General features: G+C 40.8%; 1 protein-coding gene across 2 annotated transcripts in view; it reads right to left on the bottom strand.

The window, feature by feature from the left end:
• ESR1 (estrogen receptor 1) overlaps window positions 1-24,981 on the bottom strand; it is a 275,093-nt gene that overhangs the window by 67,556 nt on the left and 182,556 nt on the right. For both annotated transcript variants that reach the window (XM_068985148.1, XM_068985147.1), the window contains exon 5: window positions 1,171-1,309. In XM_068985148.1, the coding sequence (XP_068841249.1) occupies window positions 1,171-1,309 (139 nt within the window). The remainder of the gene's footprint in view (window positions 1-1,170; window positions 1,310-24,981) is intronic.

The following is a 24,981-nucleotide window of genomic DNA, read 5'->3' as shown; positions in this document are numbered from 1 at the left end:
TGATGAGGAGGGAATGTGAAGAACACGTGCGCAGGGCAGGAGGCAATGTGTTATGCCAGAGCCAGACAGATCCTGAATTCCAATCCTGGCTCCCCCATCAGCTCGTTCCATGCTTCCCCAAGTAGCAGAATGTGTCTGAAACTTAGCTTCCTTTCTGGTAAAACGGGAGTGCTAAGGCTTCCCAGGAGTGCTGTGATGATTAAATGAGATCATGTATGTAAAGCCTTCAGCACGGCAGTTGGTGCCAGGTAGGAACTCTGTCAGGGGTAGCTGCTGTTAAATAATGTCTAAATCCAATTACTCTAAGTAATGACTAAGGAAGAACAATAGGACTCACATTCCGTGTCAACCCAAATAGAACACATGAAACAAGGTAGCACATTTGAAAACTGAATTCTCTGTTTTCACAAATAAGCAACTTAACTTTTATGAATTCATAAACCTGGAAGTGGCCTTTGGAACTATGATCAAATTTCCTCATTTAATGATGGAAAAATTGGAAGAGGAAATGAAAAGACTATTGTGGTTTGGATGTACGTGAACCAAAAAGATTTTAATTACAGGAAAGTTACTCATGATTTTTTTTATATAACACAAGGTGAAGATGGAGTTAGAAAATTACAGTTCATAATGTTATGTGCATGCATGCTAAGTCACTTCAGTCATGTCTGACTCTGTGCAACCCTATGGACTGCAGCCTACCAGGCTCCTCTGTCCATGGGATTCTCCAGGCAAGAATACTGGAGTGGGTTGCCATGCCCTCCTCCAGGGGATCTTCCCAACCCAGGGATTGAACTCATATCTCTTAGGCCTTCTGCACTTGTAGGTGGGTTCTTTACCACTAGCACCCCCTGAGAAGCCCTCATAATGTTATAAATACAAGCAAATACATGTGTATACACAAATCCATATATGTATATTATAAACACATATACAATATCCATATGTCTATGTTAGAAATGATAGAGCTAACTTGAAGAGACATCAGGCAGACAGTTAACCTTAGCTATCTGTGAACTCAATTACCCTACCTCACTCGAATTCACCCATTTGTAAACATATCTGATAAAGTTCTTGGAAGTTTCATGGAATGCTGAATAAACAAGCTTCAGTATAAAACTGGTGATTCTCAGGGATGTACTTTCCCCAAGCTACAACTAGGTCACTCACCTGTCCAGGAGAAGGTTGGGAGCAAATAGGAGCTTCCCTGGATGTTCCATGGAGCGCCAGACAAGACCAATCATGAGGATCTCTAGCCAGGCACATTCCAAAAGGTGGACTTGATCGTGGAGGGCCAGATCCACAAATCCTGAAACGGGACAAGAAAACCTCTCTGACTCAAATGAAAAGGAATTGCTGGTGAAATGAACGCAACCAGGGATTTGAATGGTCAGGGTCTGTTTTTTATAAGATGTTAAAACATAAACTAGAAGCACACTTAAGAAAATCAAACAACTATTTTTTAAGCCTTGTATATCAATGAACATTAATGTGGCATTTTCTAAGTGTCACCTTTACAAAACTGTATTAACTTATGTAACCCACTTAGCTTTCTATTAAGTTCTGAACTTAAATGGTATTTATATGTGTATGCTTTTTACTTAGGCATTTCTAATAGCCTTATATGACTATTATACTTCATTTCTGTTTCAGTTGAAGATATTTAGGTGTAAGAAATTTAAATTACTTGCACTAAATCAAATAGGTATTGAAGAACAGGCAGGACCAAAGTCACCCAAATTCTACTTCTTTGCTGCATCACTAAGTCATGCGCTTTTTTTCACACCATGTAAAAGAAAGATTAATAAAATAGTACATGTACATAAATCACTTGGGACAGAAAGGATCAGATGAAAAAAAAGTGACATTCTGGTTTCTTGTTTTCTAATGGCTTATTTAGAGAGTAAAGCTTTTTCCAATCACCACTGACAATATGGTGGATGCCTACTAATAATGAGAAAGAGGAGGAGGAGAAGGAGAAGAGGGAGAAAGAAGAGGAAGATTAATTCACTGAACCTCCACTATGGGTTAGAAGCAATGCTAAGTACCACCATGCCAATTTTTAAAAGTATTTACTAATACAATAATTTCTAGAGAGAGGAACCCACGGGGATACCATTTTACAGATAGGAAACAAACGTTCAGAGAGTGTAGATACCTGTTGAGGTCAGAGACAGCAACAGAGTCTCCAGAACCTATGCCCTTGACCACAAGTGCCACCACTTCTTGTGAGCTGCAACTGATTACAGACTTTGGATCAAGTGGCTCAATAAAGCTAACCACGCACATTAAGACATGCCAGAGTGAGTGATCGGGGCATTGCATAAACGAGATGTCCATAAAGTCTGCTGTTTTCCAAATCAGTTCCCTACGCTTTTGCCCGGGGACATCCCACCACATTTCTTTCCTCTCCCTCTCTGCCCTCAGCTCTTTTGTTCTCTCTCATCCATGAGACCGGGTCTAGGATTTCCATTTTTCTTTGTCTTCTTTATTCGTTTCTCACTAATATTATACTTCTATTAGTTATCTATGCTTGTATTTACTAAAAAGCCAAAATGTAAGCTCATTTTCCTTAAGCAGCAGTATTGATGTTTTGCCTACTGAATGTTTCGTCTTGGGGATGTTGCTTAAAACAATCAACACTAAACAATTAACTCACCATTTCTTTCATACTTAAGTGTTCTCTTTCATGAAATCCGTACCACTAAATAGATGATGATCCACAGAGAAAAACCCAAACTAGAGAAAGACCCTCTAGCCACTATTCCATAACCAAGCCTCATAAATTTTATCTTTCAAATAATGATAAAGTTATTTTTCTCCAATATATATGTCCACCACTACTCTATCTATTTAATTCCCAAGAGGCTCACACCTTTTTGCCTAACTTCTTTAACTCAGCATAATTGTTTTGAGACTTAACCTATGTTGCTGAATAGAGAAACACTGTAGTTGACTCTTTTCATTGCTGAATATTTCATTGTATGGATATGGCCAATCAATAAATACAATTTTGTTATCTTTTCATTGGATATACGGTTTGTTTACTTTGTGCTATTACAAATAAAATTGCCATGAGCAATCTATGCACAATTTTTTTGTATGAACGTATGCTTTCATTTCTCCTGGGTAAATATTAAAGGTACTATGACTGGAGTATATAGAAGGTATGGGATAGGTATATGTTTAACTTTTTAAGAAACTCTTAAACTGTTTTCAAAAGTGATTGTTCCATTTGCCACTAGGGCTGCCTGGGAAGCCTCCCTGCTGCTCCCCTCCCCCTGTCCCCAGTCAATAGCAATAGATGAGAGTAAGTTACTCCACCTCTCTAGCCAGTAATTGATATGGGCAGTCTTTTTCATTTTAGTCATTCTAGCAGACATACAGGGGAGAAGGCAATGGCACCCCACTCCAGTACTCTTGCCTGGAAAATCCCATGGACAGAGGAGCCTGGCAGGCTGCAGTCCATGGGGTCGCTGAGGGTCGGACACGACTGAGTGACTTCACTTTCATTTTTCACTTTCATGCATTGGAGAAGGAAATGGCAACCTACTCCAGTGTTCTTGCCTGGAGAATCCCAGGGATGGGGGAGCCTGGTGGGCTGCTGTCTATGGGGCCGCACAGAGCCAGACACGACTGAAGCGACTTAGCAGTAACAGCAGCAGTAGATTTACAGAGGTTTCACACTGGCACTATGATTTGAATTAGCATTTCCCTAAAAATTAATGATATTGCGCATCTTTTCATGTGCTTCTAACAGGTCGTTATCTTCTACTATAGTCACATTAATTATGCATGTATCTGTAAATTCTGCTAGACTATGTATTCATTAGAAGCACAAAATGGGTGATTCTATCAAATTATGCCTTTTAAAAGTCTCAATTTATTACTCCTTCTGCTACATCATTCACCCACGCCAACAGTGTAGGATTTACCAGAGAGAGTCTTCTCCCTGGAAAGAGTGGGTTTCACTCATTTATGACTTGTAACCAGAGAGAATATGGGCCTCTCTTGTTCATAAGAAAAATTAAAGGATTAAAAAACTGACTGGGTTTTAGGACTTGTGGAGAACAAACCCTACACCCTGCAATCTTGCATCCATAGTGTGCACTGGGTCAAAATGGACTAGCCTTGCTAGAAAGAAGCACTGTCTGTGGCAGCAAGGAAAGCTTCTTTTTATCAGTAGCCAACATTTAATGGGATAAACAAACTCTAGTGAGCAGTGCTTAAAAGGAAAGCTCACACAGAAGTTTTAATTCTTTGAAAGTTCACCCCAATCTTCTGGGCAAATTCTCGGAGTAGTCTTTTTTTTTTTTAATTGAAGGATAATTTCTTTACAGAATTTTTTCTGTCAAACCTCAATATGAATCAGGCATAGGTATACCTATATCCCATCCCTTTTGAACCTCCCTCCCACCTCCCTCCCCATCCCACCCCTCTAGGTTGATACAGAGCCCCTGTTTGAGTTTCCTGAGCAATAAAGCAAATTCCCACTGGCTATCTAGTTTACATTAAAAAAAAAAAAATTACCCGGTAAATCCAACTCACTTTCAGAAATGTTAACATTCAAAAGGTATTTTCTCTTTTCTCATGACATTCCCTAATTGATGTGGGGAAAAAATAATCATGTGATAATGTCACCCATAATAAAACCCATCCCATGTTATTCTATACCCTCCATGAGCCCCCAGTAATCACACAGGATGAGATTTAGGGGCCATCTCACAAGAGAATAGTAGCCATTGAATCACTCAAGCTTGGGAAACCAAAGGGGCACTTTCTGGTATCCAACCTTACAGATTAAACTGAACCATACTTTCTAATTCTCACATCAAAACTTCAGTGCTATTTAAGTCAGACAGTTTTAGTGGCCTTTGGGGAGCCTCAGAAGCTCACCATAACCATTTGTACCACAGAGGTCTGGTGATTATGAAATCTGTCTGAAGTACGTCTGCTAGTAATAGTGTCCAGCCTGAATCTAGCGGAATTGCTGGGTCCTTCTGTTGAAATGATGTAGATCTCTCAAAAAGAAATAGTTGATTTAATTATCTTTCCCATTCCCAGCTGTGCATATTGCCTGCAGACAAGGGTTACTATGTCTCTTGCAAAGGATCCTCTGCAAGTTCCTGGGGAAGGGTTGCAGGAAGTGTGCAAAGGCTGTCAATTAACCTTCCCAAAGAACATGAGGGATTCCAAAGAGGGTTACTGGAGGGAGTGTCTCCTTTCTTCCAATATACTGACCTCAATATTATTTTAACCACACAGAAGCTAAATGTTCTTTTGGTGTAGAATAAATGTCCTTGAGTACTCTAAATTCATATCCAGTGAAGAAAAATAATGTAATAAATCCCACACAAAATTGTACTGGGCCAACTATAAGCAGAGTACATCATGAGAAATGCTGGACTGGAAGAAACACAAGCTGGAATCAAGATTGCCGGGAGAAATATCAATAACCTCAGATATGCAGATGACACCACCCTTATGGTAGAAAGTGAAGAGGAACTAAAAACCTTTTGATGAAAGTGAAAGAGTAGAGTGAAAAAGTTGGCCTAAAGCTCAGCATTCAGAAAACGAAGATCATGGCATCCAGTCCCATCATTTCATGGCAAATAGATGGGGAAACAGGGGAAACAGTGTCAGACTTTATTTTGGGGGGCTCCAAAATCACTGCAGATGGTGATTGCAGCCATGAAATTAAAAGACACTTACTCCTTGGAAGAAAAGTTATGACCAACCTAGATAGCATATTCAAAAGCAGAGACATTACTTTGCTGACTAAGGTCCATCTAGTCAAGGCTATGGTTTTTCCAGTAGTCATGTATGGATGTGAGAGTTGGACTGTGAAAGAAGGCTGAGTGCCGAAGAATTGATGCTTTTGAACTGTGGTGTTGGAGAAGACTCTTGTGAGTCCCTTGGACTGCAAGGAGATCCAACCAGTCCATTCTGAAGATCAACCCTGGGATTTCTTTGGAAGGAATGATGCTAAAGCTGAAGCTCCAGTACTTTGGCCACCTCATGTGAAGAGTTGACTCATTGGAAAAGACTTTGACACTGGGAGGGATTGGGGGCAGGAGGAAAAGGGGACGACAGAGGATGAGGTGGCTGGATGGCATCACTGACTCGATGGACGTGAATCGAACTCCAGGAGTTGGTGACGGACAGGGAGGCCTGGCGTGCTGCGATTCATGGGGTCGCAAAGAGTCGGACACGACTAAGCGACTGAACTGAACTGAACTTATCTAAAGGGGCTTCCCAGGTAGCTCAGGGGTAAAGAATCTGCCTGGCAAGGCAGGGAATGCAGGTTCAGTTGCTGGGTTGGAAAAGAACCCCTGGAAAAGGAAATGGAAACCCACTCCAGTATTCTTGTCTGGGAAATCCCATGGACAGAAGAGCCTGGTGGGCTATAGTCCATTGGGTCTCAAAAGAGTTGAACATGACTCAGCGACTAAACAACAACTATCTATAGACATCAAGTTTTGATCCTTTGGCTTGTTTTCCTTATAAAAGGAAGAATAATCTAATATGCAACTTCAGTGAAATCTCCTATCAAACTTAGAGACATCCAACAATGCCTTTTTTAAAAAGTAGTAGAATACTAAGAGCTTTACTATTGCTTTTTTCAATTTCTTTATTTTGAATTGAAGGATAATCGCTTTAGAGTACTGCATTGGTTTCTATGCCTTTCTCGAACACTTGAAAGTCTTACCAATATGAATTGGGAGCTTGTAGCATCTACGGGATATAAACAGAGGCATCAGTGAGAGATCTCCTTACAGTTGACACTTGTGATTCACACCAGTCACTTGGGGACCTTTATCTTAGTGACAGTGACAAGGGCTCCCTGGGGCTATGCAGTTCACACCAGTGGGACAGAATGCATATGTCAAGAGCAATAACAACAGTTGATTGAGAGCAAGTGAAGTCATATGCAAGGAAATCTCATTTTATAAAATGAAACTTCAAAAGAGTGAACAAGGGCCTCTTCCTCTAGTCTGCACTCACAGGTCTAGTCACAGAGTACCCACGGATAGGATATACTGGAAACAGAAATGCCTCAAGTCCCGTTCCCCACTTGCTGTGTGGACATAGGTCTGATGAAGCTGAGGGAGCCTTCTTTCAGAGGGATAAAACTCTCTCTGTACAGTCAACCAGCTTATTATTTCCAGCCTCATCACCAAGTAAAGATATTCCTGCCTTCTTTCTTGGTTGCAAAGTAACTGTTCTTCCTCCAAGATTTTTAACTGAGTTTTGACTGTGAAAAGAGCTCGTGGCATGTCTCCCCCACCCCCTCCCTTGGGCTTCATAAGGTCCTCTTCCCCACTCTAAGGAGTGCCATACTAATTGCTTAATTTGCCTTGGCACACAAGAAACATTTAAAGCCTTACCCACTTGTACGGGGTGTGGCAAGACTTTGAAAAGTGTGCCGAGAGCCTAAGGCAAAATGACTAATGTGATATGAATGCCAGTTAAGTTCTGCACTGCGGTTGTATAAAAGATAAACCAGCGTGGCTCTTCAGTAGAGGAATGAGAAAAAAGAATGCTACAGTAATCATATTTCTTATTTCCATGGGATACACTCTATTTAGATGTAAAACAACGTAGAATCTCTCTGAAGAAAAAAGCAACTTTTTCCTGGGGAGCAGTTCTCTCAAAACTCGAAACCAGGTGGTTGGTTCCCTTAGTAAATCCACTGGAAAACATATTAGTGTCCTGACCTTCAAAACATTAATCATGTTCTCAGTCATATGATGACCCCAATGTTCTCCAAAATGTCAGTTATAAAATTGCCTGTTGCATTCTTTCTGTATTGCCCTAACTCAATGAAAGAAGATTTAAATAATTCATCTCTTTTCCCCTGATACCAAAATAATACAAGGTTAAAAAGAAAAAAAGAACATAATGGAACATGAGATTGTAGCACAAAACAGCTCCACATTGAATAAAACAGGATTTCTGGGATAGAACAGATAATATCAGAAGAACCTAGATCCTAGGTCAAACCCTAAGCAGTCTTCATGTCCTTCATTCTGTAATTTTATTTTTCCTTTTCTCCAGAAGGTAGTAACTTAATGCCATACTACGAATCATGTACCCCACGGTATAGCTGACTATAACCTTCCCCTGCCAAATAAAATTTTGGTTTCTCTTTTATATGTGCCCTCATTATGGAAGGATCCTCACCCTATATACTTTAAGATGTAAGCACTGAAAAATTCTTTTCAAAGAAAAGAGTTTAAGCCATTTAAGTAATGTCATGTACCGCTCTTACCAAATATGTACCACGGTTACAAAGTAAGAGGTAATCAAGTATCACTTTGATACTGAATCACAGTGCAAGAAATGGGCCTCCTACTGAGCCTGCCCCACTTCCCATCCCATGTGTATTCTGTCTTTCCTCCCCTATAATAAAAAGAAGGTGCCCAGGCCTATCTGGCACAATATCATGTATCCAAAGCCCTTATGCAAACATTGTCCTAAACATCCACCTTGCCAATACCAAGTGGCCACTTTCCAGAGGTTATCCTTATCCTCAGGCCTGCTTATTAGTTATTTCCAAGTCACCTCCTAAGATGGGACTTTTTTGGAAGTTATACCTCCTCGGTGCTCTGCAACAGAATGAGGAGGACAGAAATAATTAAAAGATTATAAAGTAAAAAGTCACAGACCTAGCTTAAAATTCTTCCTTGGCACACAGCCAGTTATTTAAGGTGTCTGAAAGCTCTTCCCATCTGTAAAATGACCACCTAGGGCTACTGTTAACATTAAGGAGTTAGCAGATGTTCCCAAGTACCACAGTCGCTTCTCAATGAACATTTGTTCTCTTCCCTACTTTATCCTGACATTCCGGAACTCCCCATCCAATAGAAGGGAAGACTGCTTTTGCAAAGCACCAAGAAAAATGATAGGCTTTAAGATATTGTAGATATAGAACTTCGAAATGCAATTGGGCACTTTGTGTTTGTCCTAAGTCATGCACACTGTGTTTTTTGTTAATTTTTTTCTATTTATATGTTAAAAAAACTAATAAAAAGGATAAAAGACTTCCTGGACATCAAATGGCTCTTATGAAACAACATTTTCATGATTTAAAAGTGGAGGGAACAAGAGCATGTGGATTATATTTCTCCTAAAATACATATGTGGAAAAAAATGGAAAAAGAAGCACGTTTGGGGTTTTGTCGTACTCAAAGCATTTCAAGATGTTTAGCAAATCCAGAATGCAGCTGTCTTTGTGCACCCCCAAAATAAATGGCTGATGATTTTCTATTGAACTCAGAAAACCACACTGCGCTGTCCCTTATTCACCTTGGGGTAGAGAGAATGGATCTTACCCTGCGGTAACTGCCTGCCTTGGGAAATAAAGTGATGTTCTCAAGGCAATGCTAGGCAGTAAAAACCAGTGGGAAGTGAAGAACTGAATGTGACAAAGCTGATATTTTTAAAATATGTCACATTGAGCATAGTTGATAGCCAAATTAGTTTGGGTAAAGATTGAAAAATTCAGTCCAGATATTTTAGGGTAAACAAGGGTACTGCCTTTTCAAACTACTGGCGCATCCTTCAGACACCCCTTACTCAGATAGATGGCCATACATTGAAAGAATTAGAGATGATGCAAGTCGTATGCGTGCTCAGCCACTTCAGCAGTATCTGACTCTGCGACCCCATGGACTGCAGCCTGCCAGGCTCCTCTGTCCATGGCATTCTCCAGGCAAGAATACTGGAGTGGGTTGCCATTTCCTCCCCCAGGGGATCTTTCCGACCCAGGGATCGAACTGGCATCTCTTGCATCTATATAAACCCATGAACTTTCCAATTTTGACTCTGCAGCCTGACGAGAGTGCTGTGTTTAAGCGGACATACACCAGGAAGACACTATGACATAACTGTTACTTCCTTCAGAACAGGACAGCAGAGCTGAATGCATCTTACGCTGAGGATGCTTTTTATATGCACAGATTCGAAGCTTCTGTTTATGGTTCCTCCAAAAGAAAAACAAACAGTGCTGTTTGGTTGTGGTTATTCTATTACACGTCTTCCCCATTTTTCTCTAAGTGAAAGAGAACCCAGAGACAGCTCGCTTGGAAGGACCTGAGATAGTTCCCAGATGTCTCTCTTACAATGCATACATGAGGGAAAGGCTAAATACAGGAGACTGTCTTTCCTCTGAAAATATCTTATATACAATGAGTAGATTACTCACTGAGACAGAATATCCAAAGACAAAATTACCCTTTTTTTTTAATACTTTTAACAATAAGTAAGGTATGTGATGACAAAGAAGTTGTTCGTCAGGAGAAAAGAATTAATCTCAAAACTATATCTGACTCTAGAAAGAAAAATAAGTCAAGACTTTCAGATATGAGGATCATACTCGAGAATCAAAAAAAATGTCCCTCAGAGAAAACAAAGCAGATGGCAGCTCTACCTTGTTACCAATCCCATCTGTATTATACTCGAAGCTTTGGTTCATGAAGAGATGGTTGTCATGACAATAAGCATTTGAGAAGAGTTCTGGAGAAGCTGATGGATTTAAGAGTGTCTCCTAGCTTCCCAATTTTCCCGACACACACAAATATCCCATCCCCCACATCCTCCAAATAAACAATTCTATTACTTCTTGTATTGGCTACAAAACCATATCCTAATAGTGATGCTATAAAATTTTGCACACTCTCATGTCAAAATCCTCCTCGGAGGGACAAAACAGCTTTTTACTCTGATACAGCACAGCTTGAAAGTAAACTGGTCTTTTATTTTTATTCAGCCAAGCAATTGTATTAACTACAGCTTAATTTTTTTTCCCTTCCAAGCTCAGAAAGAAATCAATTTCAGCTTAAATGAGAAAGGTGGAGGGGGTGGCGTCGAATAAATTATTTTCCAGTTTCTGAGAGGAGATGGCAAACTAAAGAAGGAAAAAAATTAATAAACTATAAAGTACTTAAGACTGTCCTTTGACATGCTTGTCAAATGGACAGAAAAGGCAGCGCTGTGGAGCAATTCTGAGTTCCCTGATAAAGAGCACAGGCTGGCTGCGTTTAAAAGTCAACAAGCACTTGTACCTTGGAACATACATTTTTTTTTCTGGCTACCTCGAAGCAGACCTACAGAAGCATTTCAAATAGTACTGTCATCAGTCTGAGTTTTCCGGATAACCGTGGGTTCCCAGTAAACACTACAAATGTCATCAATTCAAAGACTGAGAGGGAAGCAGACAATCTCCTTTTAAGGGCAAGTCCCCCAAACAAATGAAAAATGATGATTTCCACCTACATCCTCTCTGCTCAAATCCCTCAAGGAAACTCAAATTGACCCTAATAATTGTAGGGGGGTGTTCCCTCATACACGTACACACATACACAGTTGATTTAAAAGCTAGAGGAACACCTGTTGTTGCCAATTACCCAAGGACATCTAGTTCTAGAATGAATGAATTAGGAGCCAAAAAAAAAAAAAAAAAAAGGCTTATTCTCCGTTTGCTTTAAATTGGAAGGTTAGGATGGGAGTTTTGCAAGCCCAAATCTTCAAGAAGTAAAAGAAATGCTGAGTATCAATTCACATAAGAATACCTCTGCTGAGAAATCAGAGGACAAGATCCAGGGCCCCATAACAAGAAGAGGCAGGGCTGCAAGTCTTGCGATGTGGAGGCCTGAGGGTCTCACAAGCACGTGGGGGGGATTTATTTAGACAAGACTGCTCCCTCTCCTCCGGTCTTCTCAAAGTGCCCACAGCCCACATCTTTCCATTATCCTACACAAATTTCAGCCCCAGAGAGAACAAGCAACAAAAAGGGGAAAGAACGTATTTCAGCATCTTCCACCCCATATCTGAAGTCAATGAACACTGACCTTAGCTACTACACCAGTGTTGAGAGAGGCCAAAAGGAGATAGAAAGTCAGAGACTATATTCCTTTCATCCACGGTGGATCCTTTTATAAGCACAGCCGTTTGCGCCACTCCATTAAATAACCACTCTAAAAATAAAGTGGGTAACTAAGAAAACCTGAGAGATTCTCTAAACGCCAGTTACCGTCAAAGCAAGAATGATTTCATGTTTATGCTAACTCAGTACAGCCCATGGCTTGGTATTGGGTCTCATCAATAATGTTGACTGCCTAAGGTTTACAACAGGAACTACAATAGTATTTTCCAGGGAAAGTAAAGAGAAGCTGCATTGGTTTTCTAAGGCTGCAATTACAAGGTTCCACAAACTGGGAGGCTTAAAATCAGAACACAGCAAACTAGAGTTCTGGAAACGAGAAACTGAAGTCACAGTTGCAGCAGGGCCAGGCTCCCTCTGAAGACTCTGGGGCAGCAGTGTTCCATGCCTTTCTCTCAGCTTCTGGTGTCGCTGGCAATCCTTAACATTCCTTGGCTTGCAGACGGGTCACTCCCATCCTTCCCCCACCATCACATGGTTCTCTCTGTGTGTCTCTGTGTCTTTTCTCTTTTTATAAGGACACCAGTCATATAAGATTAGGACTCCATCCTAACTTGATTCCATCTGAAAATACCATTTTCAAAAGTGAAGTTGCTCAGTCGTGTCCGACTCTTTGCGATCCCATGGACTGTAGCCTACCACGCTGCTCCGGAGGTGCTGGGGGTGAGGATATCAGCATATCTTTTGGGGAAGATGCAACTCAACCCACAGCAATAAGAAACTGTAACATTTTACCTCTTACCTGGTCATGCTCAATATTCACCAAATATTTCTTGAGCATCTTCCCTGGTGGCTCAGATGGTAAAGAGTCTGCCTGCAATATGGGAGACCCAGGTTCGATCCCTGGATTGGGAAGATCTCCTGGAGAAGGAAATGGCAACCCACTCCAGTATTCCTACCTGGAGAATCCCAGGGACGGGGGAGCCTGGTAGCCTACAGTCCATGGGTTCCCAGAGTCAGACACGACTGAGTGACTTCACTTCACTTCAACATATATAAACCTGGCAGGAGGCTGGGTACTGTGGGTACAGAGATGGGACAATGTTCTCATTCTCAAAAAGCTCCTAGTCTACAGGGGAAGCAAAGAAAATGAACATGATAATAACAGCAGGTGCCGAGTGCCAAAACATAGGAAAATATCTGAGGCACAGACACATCTCTGGAGGCTGGAGAGAAGGCTACTCCTTGGGCTACTGCATACACTTTCCCCTCCTCCCAGCACACTCTTCCAAGGACTTCAGTGCTCACAGCACCGAGATTAAGTTCTTATTCCTAGGGTTGCTCTCATCTGTGTGAATGCCTGTGCTTTTTAGCATCACTCACCAGAATGGAAACAGACTGCACACAGGGACTACGTCTTGATGACATTTTACTTGCAGTACTTAATGCAGCGCCTGGCTGAGAAAAGGCCCTTAAGAAACATTTCTCAAATGAATCGGGGTGGGGTGGGGAGACATGTCAATGAAAGAGATAATGAGTGGAAGTGAATTATCTCCCAGGAGTAGGTGTAGGAATCTGAAGGACTTCCTGTAAGAAGGTATCCAGTATCTCAGGGAAGAAGAAGGGGAACTAGTCTCTAGGGGGGAGAAGGAGATGACAAGGTGTCCTGGTAGCAAAGGCAGGGGACTGAAATAATTGCTGTGGAATAGGCAGAAAGCAGAGCGGAAGGAAGAGTGAGAGAGACAGAGATCCAGACAAAGGGAGAGAGAACGTGCTAATGAGACAAGAAGAATACTTGGAGAATTTAACTGTTAGACCTTCCAGTCTCTACAAATAAGTCTAAACATGATCATGGATTAAAATAGAAATGTATCTCTCTCTTTAATTGGGAAACTGTCCTTTTGAGTACAGTGTTGCTTATGTCTTAAAAAGTCCATAAAATCTTTGTGCAAACCCAATTTTTAAGGAGCAAGAAGTGAAATTTAAATACCCAATCCAACCAGAAAAAAAAAAAAAAAAACCACCACCACAATGCACATTGCACATACAGTATTTTTGGAGTACTTACAAGCATAAATTAGTTACAGAAAAGTGAATTTCTTCACTTTTTTGAACATCTACCACGTGTCAGGCACAATATTAATGTTACGGACAAAAATTTCACTGTCTTGGTCTCTGACATCAAAGCTAAAAGAAACGACGGTCCAACTTTTAAAAAGATTGCAATCACTACTATATATAAAATAGATAAACAACAAGGGCTTACTAGGACTATATTCAGTATCTTGTAACAACCTATAATGGAAAAGAATCTGAAAAAGAGTGTATATATATGCATAAATATTTATACATAAATATATGAGTAAAACTGGATCACTTTGCTATTATACACCTGAAACTAATACAACTTTGTAAATTAACTATACCTCAATTATGAAATGGTTAAAAATAAAATAAAAAAGTAATATCTAAGATCACATTAGAGGACTGTCCACTGGACGCAACAGGACTGGCAGCTAATCCATAGTGGCAAGCCTTCCTCATATTTCTGATTCAGGTCTTGATGGCATACTTGATAAAGGGGAGGCAAGCCTTCAGAGGGACTAGAGAGGGTGGCACATTCCTGGAATTGTCCCTAGACCAGATATGCCAGGGCACAAACGAGAGGGAGGTGTGGTCAGAAACGGGGCTGGAGAAGGAAGACAGGGCCACATGGTTGCCACGGAGCTTAGGCTTCATCCGGGTGCAAAGAAGAGCCACTGGAGGATTTTACAATTAAGAGTATTAACTAGGGTACTCGTTAAGACTTCATTCCACGAGAATGAACTGAGAGAGACCCACTGAGAAAATATTAAGGAAGGTGAATAAAATGAATTTAGCAACTGATGAGATAACAAGAGGGAGAGGAGGGGCCCGGCATCTCCGGAGGATCTAGATAGTGGAGTTGGCTATGTGATGGGCAGACAGAAGGAAGAGGAGGTTCACAGGGGAAGGCAGTAAGCGCCGGGTGGAACATACTTACTCTAAGCTTCATAAGGCGCAACCATGTGGAAAAATCTCCTGGTGGTCAGTCTCTCAGTCGTGTCTGACTCTGTGACCCCATGGACTATAGCCCGCCAGGCTCCTCTGTCCATGGGATTTCTCAGGCAAGAATCCTGGAGTGGGTTGCCATTTCCTCCTCCAAGGCATCTTCCTGACCCAGGGATCGAACTCTGGTCTCCTGCATCTCCTGCACTGCAGGCAGATGCTTTACTGCTGAGCCACCAGGAAAGGATCAAGTCTAGTGGATTGCTGAAATAAGAGTCTGGGGCTGAGAAGCCTGGGGCAGCCTGAAATCATAAATTCGGGTTTTATTAAAAAGTAGGTGCGAAGTGAAATCATGTGATTGATAGTATTGATTAGAAAGGATGTGCAGAGAAAAGGACACCAAGATGCCACGAAAAATGCCAGTGCATCAGGAAGACAGCTGTTTGCTCCCCCATACTGAAAACAATGACTTGATAACTTTAAAAGAGAAAATAAAAATCAGCATGGGACTGGCATATGCTTTCTTTTTTTTTTGTACTCATTATGTCCAAAGTTGTTAAACAGATGTCCAGAAAGGGAAAAATAAACATCTGTTATTTACTGATTCTGAAAAAAAAAAAAAAACCTCTGGCCATGCTTTTGACTTTTTATCAAAATACTTTCAATAAGATGAATTCGAAACAGCATAAAATACACTGCTGCCTTGTCATTGCTGGCTGAGAGGCAACACTTCCATCCACTTTCTCACATTAGGAGATGAGCATGAAAGGATCACATGTGTTCTTTTTCTTTAATCCCAAGGGAATCCTGAGGGCAGACAGGCTCCCAGTCTCAAGGAGCTGCTGCAGCTGTGTTCTCCCTCCCCCAGGACCCTGGGAAAGTCCACTTAGACTGCAAACACAGTCCCGGCCTATGCAATGTTGTCACCTCATGCCTCCCAGCAGACCCTGCACCAACTTCCTCTTCGGGGACAAGAGAGATGGTCTGACTGCACTGAGGGGGCCACCAGCCTTGGAGCCATCCACTGCTCATCCCAGAGGGGAGCAGGCAGAGACGATGGGGTGGTTTCTTTCTTACAAACCTGGCAACCAAGGTATCAACCTGGAATGACATTTGAGGAAAATGAAACTCAAAATTGCTTTGTCTATTTTGAGTTCTTGGAACTAAACATATTTTGAACATAACTATTTCTTCTTCTTGTGGAGACCATTCTTGTTTAGTCGCTAAGTCATGTCTGACTCTTTTGCAACCCCATGGACTGCAGCCTGCCAGGCTCCTCTCTCTGTCCATGGGATTGAACCTGTGTCTCCTGCATTACAGGTGGATTCTTTACCAATGAGCCAGCTGGGAAGCACTTTTATGGAGAAGCTGTCTTTATGTTTACAAATTAAAATTAAAGAGAATATCCATGCCCACTAAGTCTGGATTAGTCAGATGTCTAATCTATAACCCCCTGTCATAAACCCAAAGGAAGGACTTTTTTTTTTTTTTTCCTCTTTTCTCTTCCTACCACCTATGAAGCAGTTAGGGTATCCTCCAGGTTATAATGGGCTAAAACTCTTCATCATACTTTCAACTGCTGTTGGTGTCAAGATCAGCTTCTCAAATCAGCCACCAATACACAAAGAAGAGTTGAGCCAGAATTGGACAAGGGCATGAAGTGGCTCTTTTGATTCCAAGAAATTGTGTTTATCATCATAAACATGGATAACACTCCACAAGGAAAATATAATCTGTCTTCAAGACTGTAAAGTCTCTTGTTCCAATTGTTCCAGACAACAAAGAGAATATCATGGGATCACTGAAAAATTCAAAACCACTCCTCCATACCTTTCCCTCCCCACCATACACAAACCAATGGCACATGAGGCAAATTAGAGGCAAGGTTTATGACTATTTAGTGAGGCAGAGGAGTAGAAATGTTTTCTTGGATTCCAGACATACAGATACCATCACTGAAAATTACATATCATTCTGTCTCATGATGACAGACTAGTGATGGTCCTAAAAGCGAATGAGCTTATTCCAGCAAATTGCTGACTGGACTCTGGTGTGCTCAGGCAATGCTAGAATGAAGAAAAGTATACGCGGAATTACAAATATTCTGCAGGATAATTTAATTATGTTTCGTATTTATACAAAGGAAAAAATATCTGTTGGCTACTTTCTTAGAGGTCTGTGTTTTTCAATAGGATTTTTTTACCTTTCCAATGTAGAATTAGAATTATGAAGATGCAACTTGAGATGGGGAGGTGGGGGCAATAGGCTTTGTTGAGCTCAACTTCGCCACTTCCTAGGGATGCCTAGCATAATGTCTGCTTTTAATGTATTGTTTCAATAACTGAATTGCTCTGGGCTTCAGATAATTCACCTAGAAAATGGGAATGATACTATCCCTACAGTATGTTGTGATTAAAACTAAAAAAATTGACATTGGAAAATACTGGCAGTTGACAAATTAATAGTAGCTATCATTGCTTTGGTTCCTTTTGAAAGATAAAAAATGTGCCACAAATATTATGACATATTTTCTTTTTACACCATGCCCATGCGTTCCATCATCTAAATTTGCAGGCTGAAATACATTTGTGACAAGATTCTTAAACATTTTGCTCAATTTAGAAGTCTGATGAAGTCCATGGACTCTTCTCAGAATAGAGTTCTAAATACATAAAAGAAGACATTTTAAAAATCACAAAATAAAACCCGTTATACTGAAACTGGGCTTCCCAAGTGGCTCGATGGTAAAGAATTTGCCTGCCAAATCCCTGGGTCAGGAAGCTCCACTGGAGAAGGAGATGGCAACCCACTCCAGTATTCTTGCCTGGGCAATCCCATGGATAGAGGAGCCTGGCGGGCTATAGTCCATGGAGTCACAAAAGAGTCAGACACGCCTTAAGGACTAAACAACAAAGCGATACTGACATTCAGTTCTTTTTTAAGAACTCTGTGGGTCCATGGACCCTGGGTTAAGAATCCCTGATAGGGGAGTGATTGCAGTCAGTGACTTCCCAGATACACAGAGGCTGCTAATAATTTCAAGCACATCACATTATAGCAGGGAAGTTCTCTTTCTTCCTTCACTTTTCTTGGAATGTTCTCAAAACATTATTGAAGAGCAAGAATATTATAAACTATTGGAATGGTATGTGCATAAGAGACAAAGAGATAAGGAAAAAAGTTATAATACAGATGTTTAGTTGCTAAGTCATGTCTGACTCTTTTGCAACCCCGTGGACTATAGCCTACCAAGCTCCTCTGTAGATATGGATCTATTAAAAAAACAAACAAACAAACTGCTACTTAAGAGCATGTACAGGAATGGGCCTTAATGATTCACATTCAGTGACTCACTTCATAAGCTATTAATACTAAAGGAAACCATTTATACCCTTACTTAGCTAAAGAATGTCTGTGAAAAATTTATCAGGATTTGAAGAGTACAGGAAAATGGCAGGTCTTAAAATAAAGAGGTAATTTAATGAATTATAAAATGACTTTGAGATATCAAAAAGCATATTCTATTTATTTTTTAAGAGAGTGAAATCGACCATGAAGTTATACACAAAATAGGCAAAACCTCAAAAATACATGCTCTTCAACTTTCATATCTCTTATAAAGACGTCTCAGATATGTGAGCTTTTCTCCAAATGTAACTGGCCAGCTGAGAATTGGCCAGGGGGACAGGACTCCCCACTTGGTCATCAACTTTGACACAACCATTATAAGGGGTGGCCAGGACAAATGAAACCCAGTCCACTTTGAAGGACTTCTAATATTCTTTAGACACCAATAAAATTCAAATTTTAGGATTAGAAACTGATAGTGAGGCCAAATCATCTGAAACACACGCAGGTGTGTGATAGGATTCCGCTTGAAACACAATGGGAATGTGAAGAATACCTAAACTTCAGAACGTGAGCTGGCAGGAAGCAGAAAGTTCTTAGTCGTCAAAGCATGAAGACATAAAAACAGTGCTCAGTCTTGGGAGAACTGATTATATTTGGTTAAATAGACCAACGATGTCATCTTTATCTGAGGTTTGCAAAACTGTGTGTGATTAATGACATGCCTTCAGAAAAAGGTAATTGATTTTCATTTTACATCAGGTTTTTCATCCTTTCTGTCAGCCTTTGTCCAGTTCTAGAAGATACCACCCTTCTAATGCATGAACTTACTGGAGGAGAAGATGCAGGCTCACTCATCTTTCTTTCCCGCAAAGAACCCAGAACAGTGCTTTTCACAAAACTAACATTCTAAAAGATTCTGAATAAATGTTTGCAAGGGTATTGTTGCTTTTGTTTGGTTACTAAGTCGTGTCCAACTCTTTGCAACCCCATGGACTGCAGTCTGCCAGGCTCCTCTGTCCATGGGATTTCCCAGGCAAGAATATTGGAGTGGGTTGCCATTTCCTTTTCTAGGAGATCTTCCAACCCAGGGATCGAACTCACTTCTTCTGCATTGGCAGGTGGATTATTTACAACTGAGCCACCAGAGAATTCCCCTTGCAAGGATCTAGGAATCAATTAAAAAACATAATGCTGATTTTATTGGCAACTATAATATCCTAATGGTAGAGTCTCTTGGGCTAGGCCTCAATATCTTTGTGGCTATATGTAAATAGCATGTTTACACATACAATTTACCTAGCCATTTACGACCTCCCTTTTGGAATGACTCAGAGAAATCACAACGAGAAAAAGAACACTCTTAACTACACAGAAAATATGAAAGCAATACATCTGAAAGCAAATAATCTTCCTAACAACAAAATCCTAGCAAATACCAAGGAGAGCTGGGATCCCCTCAGCACTTACAGAAGACTTCAGAAACACCTCCAAGCGCCCTTTCCTTGGCAGTGGCCTGTTTGTTCATCTTTTCAGGATGGTGGTAGCATTTCTAAAGTTTTGCCGTTCCCTTTTCTTTTATTTCTATGTTTTTCTCTTCTGCTACTCCATCCAATGGACTTTTAGCAAAGTGAGTTTGATTTGAATTTTGAATTCTAACAAAAATTTCAAATCACTTTTGCCCTGCTAAAAGCACAGTCAGTGTCAAGAAAGAGGCAGACAGTGTATTTTATGCCGTTTTCGAATTCGTATTATTGAAAGCATTTTGATACAAAGTCAAAAGCATGGCCAGAGTTGGTTGAGAAATAACTTAAATTCCTGGATCAATCAGCTTCCAGCAATCATAGCTATTCTGCACATTACTTCTCAGGGTACATTTTTCTTCTGATGCATCAGTATTAGAGCTTGTAGTGGGTTATACTTGTCCATCTGAAGTTCTTACAATCTACAATGTTAACCTTCTGGGATACTTCGTATCCTCTGTCTCGTCCTACAACACTGGGACTGAGACTGAAAGGAAGAAAACAGCTTTTTTTTTTTTTTTTTGATCAGAGTGTAAAAGCATTATTCTAAGTTTCCTAAGGTTACTACCAAAAAACAATTGTGGAATTTGAGCACAACAGTTTGGGTTTACAGACATTTGATGTCTCAATTTCTGTTTCTTGAATGGGCTACCACAGATCTTTTCATTTACTAGTTGATTGGTAAATTATATGTTAATTGAATGGGCAAAAAACCAAATGAGTATATTATGAGCAAACTAAGGAGCCAAATATATACTAATACTGATTTTCCCCAAAGAATGATCAAATCTAGTCCTATTAACTAAGCTCGGGCAAAACAACAAACAGGGAGATGCTCTTCACATTGCCTTCTTGTTTTATTTGACCATCTTGCTCCTCCTTTGGCCAGGATGAGGAAGGGCATTTAGGCAAGGAGAAAATAGCACCTGCTTATGAAAGATTATTTGTCCCATTTTGCCAGCTGGGATCAAGTATTAGAAGAAATACCTTCGGATGGGCTGAACACCTTCTTGTCACTCAACTCTCCTTCGTCTTTACTAAGGAGACAGTGGCTTCCCACCTGTTTAAGATGATTCAAAGGATCAGCTTCTCCGTACTTTACTCCAACTGTGACACTTCTGAGATTTGTTCACGAAAACCAATACAACAAATGTGGTCCCCTCAAATATTCACTGACGATCTGTTATGTTCAAAGCAGGTATTAGGGACTGAAGTTAGTGTACTTTAATTTATTTTGCATATTGGGATAGACCCCAAATTTTGCCTCTACAGACATGTTTATTATTCAATTGCTAGAAAGTAAATGATCTATAAAGAGTTATATATATAACATGGTCTCTTAGGATCAAAATGAGGCACTGTGACACTTGGTACCCAATCCTGAGGCACAACCTACAAGCTTAAAGCATTTCGAGGAGAGGAAAAGCAATGGAGAAGGGGTATACTAAGCGGAGGGGGTTGGTGCAGACCATCAGATACGACGGAGACGTAAATGAAAACATGAACACGCAAATGAAGACAGGGGGCAGAAGAAGCAACACGGAAACCACACGAGCAGAGACTTGGGCCTGGGCATGAGTAGAACCCATTTAGATGACAGACAGGTGGCTGCTCTGGCTAAAGCAGAGGGTATGTGCTGAGAGAAGGAAGTATTTGTCCAGGGGAGTGTAGTCAAACTGAGAAGCATCTCAATACTGTACAGAGAAATTTTAATGCAATTCTGTGGTAGCCATGGCCAGCAGCCATCCATGATGTCCTCATTTTTCATAGACAAAAACATTGGTTCAAGCATACTGTAAGGACTGACACGATGAGCTGTTTATGAGAAGATATTCATATTCTTGATAGGCAATGTCTTTCCCCAGAGGAAACTTCAGTAGAGTCGATAATGTTCAGTGTGACACAGATGTGAGCACTTGAGAATGTGACCTCTGGAATACTGACTCATCAACTTCGTAGTGGAGAAACTTTGAGAAAGCTACTTAATTTTCCATGCCTTGGTTTCTTCATCTGAAAAGAAGAGAATAAAAAAAAAAAGAAGCCCCTTCCTCATAGTGTTGCCATGATGAGGAAACAAGCCAATAAATAGAAGTGCTTAAATAGTGGCCAGTGTCCGGTAATCATTCATTAAGTAGGAGCTTATTAATAATCATAGTACTCACTAGGATTCAAGATGAGAGAATCAGTGTGCCATGCAAGTAATTTTGTTGCGAATGTATTCAGTTTCCCCTACAATTCTTGCCAGTTAGGTGAAATAAATCCAATAAAGTAACAGTATGGATGATTCAGTTTGTGAAGGTTTGACCAAAAAAATTAAATTAAGAACACAATATATTTAGAATTTCAATGCTGAACTTTCAAATGCTCTCATCAAATAATAGACATACATTTGAAATCATAACCTTACAGCATTTCCCATTTGAAACTGTCTCTTAATTATGAGCTTATGCACCTGTAAGAGTTGTATACAGTTCTCTTTTCTATCTCCTAGGTGCCTTCTGGTACATACTGCTACTGCTGCTGCTAAGTCGCTTCAGTCGTGTTCGACTCTGTGCAACCCCACAGACGGCTGTCCACCAGGCTCCCCTGTCCCTGGGATTCTCCAGGCAAGAACACTGGAGTGGGTTGCCATTTCCTTCTCCAGTGAAAGTGAAGTCACTCAGTCGTGTCCGACTCCTAACGACCTCATGGACTGCAGCCCACAAGGCTCCTCCATCCATGGGATTCTCCAGGCAAGAGCACTGGAGTGGGGTGCCATTGCCTTCTCCTCTGGCACATAAGTGCTCAATAAATCCTGAATGGATGGATGATAGATGATCAGAAGGAAGAAAGACAAGCAGTTAGGCTGATCAGTAAGGTAAGAGTTATTTCCTTTTCCAGCATGGGAAGTCAAAAATCCTTTGACAGACTCAGGAGTTAGGTATCTAGAGCAAACACCCCTGCTGCTAAGGGCTGATTTTCATGCAGCTGTTGACCTTGAGAACACAGAAGGTGATGCATGAGCACACTGTAGCTTCTGAGTGTGTGTCCATCTGTGCCTTTTCTACTTGTGTATCCCCTCAACAAGATCCCAGGCTGGAGTTTGTGAAATGCTGAGGGTATGTGAGGGCCCATGAAAGGCCTAAAGACTTCTTCTTTGCATCTGGGAAAATGACATTATTTAAATAGTACTTATAAAGATTCATTTTAAGTCAAGGTAAGAAACCTGACTTGGAAAGTGGGGAAATTGATCCTTTCAATGATAAATTCTCAAATAAATGTACCCTAAGCAAAAAATGGGCAGGCTTAATGAATCTTCTCTCTCCTGTTTTTTCTCCTGCCTCTTTCTCAATGAGCACCTCTCTCCTGGTTACAAAGATTTTTTAAAAATGTGATTTAGTAAGCTTTCCACTACCGGTCACAATGTACTTTACTGTATAAAGAGAAAACAAGAAAGCCTCTTTACTTATTTTGACATAGTTTCCTGGACTCACTTTTGATGGAGGGCTTTTGAAGCCGCTTGCTGTCGCACATGAAATAATAAGTGGGATGGAGTTTAAAACCCACAGGTCCTGGATCAGCAGCTTGAGGAGTGTGTTAGGACTTTAGTGGGCTCTTATGCTTTGCTTTCACTTTATTGGGAGGACTATTTTCCATCTTAATTTAACAACTTTTTATTGGGTATATATGTGCCTAGGATTTCTCGTGGGCTTCCTAGGTTGCACTAGTAGTGAAGAATCCTCCTGCCAATGCAGGAGACATAATGAGACCTGGGTTCAGTCCCTGGGTTGGGAAGATCCCCTAGAGGAGGGCAAGGCAACCCACTTCAGTATTCTTGCCTGGAGAATCCCATGGACAGAGGAGCCTGGCAGGCTATAGTCCATAGGGTTACAAAGAGTCAAACACAACTGAAGCAACTTAGTGTGTGCACGCACACACACATACACACAGGGTTTTCTGGTGTTCACCAGGAAATAAAAAGAGGAGACCAGAGATTATATTTGGAGATTCGTATATAAATATAAGCATATTCTTTAAAACTATCTGAAGTTGGAGTCTTTAATTGTATTGACCTCACAATTAAACCCAAGTAGCAAACAAAGAGGGCTTCCCTGGTAGTTTAGCTGGTAAAGAATCTGCCGGCAATGCAGGAGACCCCAGTTCGATTCCTGGGTCAGGAAGATAACTTGGAGAAGGGATAGGCTACCCACTCCAGTATCCTTAGGCTTCCCTGGGGGCTCAGATGGTAAAGAATCAGCCTGTAATGTGGGAGATCTGGGTTCGATTCCTGGGTTGGGAAGATCCCCTGGAGGAGGCCATGGCAATCCATTCCAGTATTCTTGCCTGGAGAATCCCCATGGACAGAAGAGCCTGATGGGCTATAGTCCATGAGGTCACAAGGAGTTGGACAGGACAGAGTGACTCAGCACAGCACAGCAAGCAAAGAAGATAGTCATTTATTTCCATTCTTCACATTATTTGGGGAAAGAATTACTATATGCATTTATGAGACACCCAAGTAACAAAGAAATAGATGCTTAAAAGACAGATACAGTATAGTTTTTGTAATTAATACTAATAATCCAAGAGCCTATCAAAATGATAATGATATACAGGGAAGAAACATTCTTAAAAGTGCTGCCAACTGGAGGAATATAACATTAACCAACCAAACACTTTTCACAGAATTCCTGGAAGACAAATGATTGATGGGTGGGATGAGATGAAGCAGGGTAAAACAGAAGCCTAGCAGAGATGTGAAATCCTTGGGCCGCTGCTCACAACAAAGCCCACCAGTACTTAGGCTGAAGGACGAGAAACAATCTGCGAGGAAATGTAAGTGATCTTCCTGGAAAAGGTCAAGGTTTCCAGCATGAGAATCCTTCCCTGTAAGATGGGCAAGCAGCAACTCTGACCTATCTTCTTCCTGAACTATCTTCCAGACAAAATAAACTAAAGAGCAGGCATATAACACACACACACACACAAGCACATGCACACACATTTGTGCATGAGACAAAAATTGATGGGTGGAGAAAGGGGAAGGGAGAAGGAATAGAATAAATGATCTATATTCTTCATCTTCCAAAGCAGGAAGTCAGGACTCTCTGTTTGCTGGGAAAGACACAAGCAAATCATTTAAAATATGGCCATAACCACTGGGTTATAACCTGGGTTCGATCCTGGGTTGGGAAGATCCCCTTGAAGAGGAAATAGCAA

Source organism: Capricornis sumatraensis, chromosome 13 (assembly GCF_032405125.1).
Source record: "Capricornis sumatraensis isolate serow.1 chromosome 13, serow.2, whole genome shotgun sequence".
NCBI classification, from domain to species: Eukaryota; Metazoa; Chordata; class Mammalia; order Artiodactyla; family Bovidae; genus Capricornis; species Capricornis sumatraensis.
Note: the sequence above shows the minus strand (reverse complement) of the source record. Positions and strands in the feature narration are given on the sequence as shown.